Source organism: Sardina pilchardus, chromosome 18 (genome assembly GCF_963854185.1).
Source record: "Sardina pilchardus chromosome 18, fSarPil1.1, whole genome shotgun sequence".
Lineage (NCBI taxonomy): Eukaryota > Metazoa > Chordata > Actinopteri > Clupeiformes > Clupeidae > Sardina > Sardina pilchardus.
The window spans coordinates 10,052,012-10,055,810 of NC_085011.1; the positions used below are offsets into that span (position 1 = coordinate 10,052,012).

Below are 3,799 nucleotides of genomic sequence, written 5' to 3' on the forward strand. Positions count from 1 at the left end.
CACACACACACACACTCCCACTGCGTCCAGTCGCTGTTCCTTTCCTCTGCTGTGCCACCGCCTGCACACAGCACCTCTCCGCGTCCTGCCCGCGGCCAGGCTAGTCTGGGCAGATGCCAGCCGTGGTAGTTACACCTTCTCTGGGCACGGCCCTCGAGAGGGAGAGAGAGAGAGAGAGAGAGAGGCCTGGGAGCAGGACGGACAGAAACCCTGATACGCTGGAGACAATAATGCAGAGATTGGAGCAATAACAAAGTCACACCCGTTCTGGGAAACCACAGACTAACACATGCACGCTCACACGCACACACGCAAACACGCACAGAGAGAGAGAGAGAGAGAGAGAAAGAGAGAGAAGTAGCATGGTCAGCAATTAGATACACTGCCTGCAACCAGCAGTTATCATAGGGAGGGGAAGAGAACAACATGCTCACTTGCTTTCCATATGTGTTCTTCCTTGTTCTTTTTTTCTCTCTGCCAGAACAGCTGATGCACATACAACATAACCGTCCTGCTAGTCATACCCACATCAGATGCAAACGGCGCCTCGGTGCATACCAACAACAAACAGCGGAGGAACGTCTACACCCCGTAGTGCTGTTGCTTCAACTGGAAAAAAAAGTGAAACCAGAAAAATGTGTGGAATGTATAAGGCACATGTTGTTCACGGTTGCCCAAAGACTTCTGCAGAAACCTGACGCACCAATACATCCTGTTCCCATGACCGCGGTTAATGGGGTACACCATTCAGTATCTGCAACTCTGACCACCCTCACCAATTTAAATTGCCCAATTGCTTCTGTTCACCAGCTGGAAAAGGTCGACTTCAACGTCAGTGTGAGTCATAAAAAAAATCAACGGGAATTTGTGCATTTCCCGTGCAAACAAACCAATCGTAATTGCATCACTCCACTTCCTCCCCTTGAACGTGGGTGGAGCGACCGGGAAATGCCGGCACATTCCACAGAGCAACGGACACCGGCCGAGACCCTCTCTAGACCCCACCACCACCCTAACGCAGTTTGTCCGTTCGGCTGCAGTGGGCCGTGCATTCAACAACAGAGAGCCCGGCCTGTTCTGTTCTGTTCTGCAGCCCTGTCCTTACATTTGGAAGCCTGCGTCTGGAACTGGGAGTGGAGAGGGAGGGAGAGCGAGGGCAGAGAATACGGCATACCATTCACAGATCAGGCAGATTCCTCAAGAATTACATTCCGTGTACAAGAAGGAATGCTGAAGCATTCCCGGAAGCCAGAATGTCCTCTCTGTGTGTGTGCATGTGTGTGTGTGTGCGTGCATGTGTGTGGCGGGAGGAGGAGTGTGGGCAAATGAATCTATTAATGAGCCGCAGCCTTTGCTGCCTGCAGGGCGACAGGCCTAACTCTCGCTCTCCCCTTCCCCTTCTACTTCTCCTCCACTCTCCCTCTCTCTCTCTCTCTCTCTCTCTTCACCACTTCCTGCTATCCCAGGAATGCTTGTGGGAGCAGGCAGAAGGGACTAGTCTAATGCCATACCAGTGCAAGAGATTGGTTGACACCAACAAAACAGCGATATCCTTCTGTGCCACTAGTAACCATGCAGAACTCCTATGCTGAGGCTATCGAGAGGCGACTTGCCCATCAGGCCTACCTAATTGTATGCATATGCCTTGTGGGCCATTTCCTGTGCTTACTGTGTGCAGCAGAGACGTGCAGGGAGGGTGTTGGCATCACCTCATGCTGCAAGAATGCAACTCATCCTGCAGGAATTTACCCCAAAACCCAGCTTCTGCCATGTTCTACATTAGAGTAATGCTTTGCGCCAGCAGGTTTCAGTTTACAAAGAGAGAATCAATGAGTACTGACATGGTAATGAGGCAGAAGGAACCACACATATGTGCATATCAACCTAGCCATACAACTCAACAAAATACACAGAGCTCTGCTTGTCTTCAACAAATTGACAGTGTGGTGCACATATTTAACCTCAATTATAGCTGTATTGCAGACATAAGCATTCTTATCTAATGCATTAAACATGCCATTTGGGTCTTATCAGACGCAAGGCCGCGTTTCATTGCGGGTTTAAGATGAGTCAGGAGACAGCGTCGGTGTGTGAGGAAAGAAGAGACACAACAACGCATTCCTCAAAATCTATTAGCGCACTCAGGGGCAAAGGCGGCGCGTTATGACTTCGTGTGGGGTCAACAAAGACAGGAGTCTGAAACATGGCAGCACACATTCCAAAGGGCTTTGGACAACAGCATAAACAGGTCAATGACATAAGTTAGCAGAAAGGCACAACAACGTCCTTCGCCATCAATAGAGACAAGACAGGATTATGTCGATGCGTGCGCCAAAATTAGGTCCATCAATCTTTAACACAAACAGCTGCAAAACACCCGTAGATCCACTGGCGGTATATGTGGTAAGCATGCATTTTGCCAAACCGGGTGGTAAACACCGTGATTACTCAATGGGGACAATTCCGGTCATGCTAAGAGAACCAAACTCGCGTCTGCAAAAGTGAAGTCCAGTACCTCTACTGTCAATCTCGACAGGTCTATCGTTTATCAAACGAGTAAAGTTATGCACGACAGCATACGTTCACACGGCATTTATATTATAAAAGTTGGCAAACAATCAAATCCTTATCATTTCCCTTTCAAATCGCCATTATGTATAGGATATATATTCTGCGAGCAAAATGTTTAACGATGGCTGCAGCGATAACGTCATGCACAGACCATCGCAATCCAGTTGCAAAACACCAAGTTCAAACTGCGGATAACTTAAACGGGTGGCTTTCTGGGAAGGCTATATCGGACATTACCAGAACCGACCCACTGCGGTTCACAGTAGCCTTCATAGAACAAGAGTCAATAACGTGCGATATCACGCATTTATATTTCATTTTCAACAGAAAAGTTTTGCAAAGATTAACGTTAGCACTTGTGTACAGACAAAGAGCTTTAGCTAGCCTAACCTTAATCTAAAACCACCCAGCTGGTGCAACAAGAGTGCAATTTCTATCTGACCTGCAGCAGCATGCTAACGTTAAGTGACGATAAATGCAGAACAGGGACTTTTAAATCTCGATAATGTTTCAGATTTGAATGATAGCAAAGTCCTGAGCACGAAGCATATGTTAAATTATTTCCATATTACACTCAGCGCAGCTAACTCAGAGTAAACTTGGTTTAACATTACAGCTAATGGACAATGCAGCTAAACTAGCCATAGCGAGCTAACAAGTGATGTTGCATGACACAGACCACTTTCAATACTGAACTTTTACCTTTCTTAACGAACTGACATCTTCTTTACTTTTCGTTGTACTTGCAAAACCTGGAAATAACGTGCATATGCGGAGAAAATGTGCTATATGCCTTTTATCAAAAAGTTTGCAACTTCAGTCCAAATTTCTCGGGGTTGCAATGCATGAGGGTCATTTTCTGGCAGGAAGACAATCACAAGGCAACGCGCATGCGTGCACCATTTACTCTACCAGCTTTTCAAGCATGTCTCACAATGTGGCGGCAGTCGATTCCCGGCTGTGTAGTTTCTCATCACGGACCTACCAACTTCTCTCATGCGCTTACCTGCCGTGGTCTGGCGGTTCCATTGCGGGGCGATGCCTGTATTGGTCCCCTCTATAATTGCATTGATCCAACCATGACAAAGCAAAGATTACTAAGAAATGCACGATATTTTGCAGGGGTGTGTCGCTTGGCGTCCTCTGTTGCACACTCTACCCGCCTGCAGAGTTGAGGCTCGCCTCTGTGTGCGTTGACGCCATCTTTCCAGCGATCGCTGAGGGAGTG

The 3,799-nt window shown here is 47.6% G+C and overlaps 1 protein-coding gene across 3 annotated transcripts in view; it reads right to left on the minus strand.

Annotated features, from left to right (window-relative positions):
• The window catches only part of map3k4 (mitogen-activated protein kinase kinase kinase 4), a 29,927-nt gene extending 26,128 nt beyond the window's left edge, over window positions 1-3,799 (minus strand). For 2 of the 3 annotated variants that reach the window (XM_062519283.1, XM_062519281.1), the window contains exon 1: window positions 3,578-3,799. In XM_062519283.1, coding sequence (XP_062375267.1) covers window positions 3,578-3,600 — 23 coding nt within the window. In that variant the 5' untranslated portion in view covers window positions 3,601-3,799. The other variant, XM_062519282.1, reaches the window with a different exon arrangement.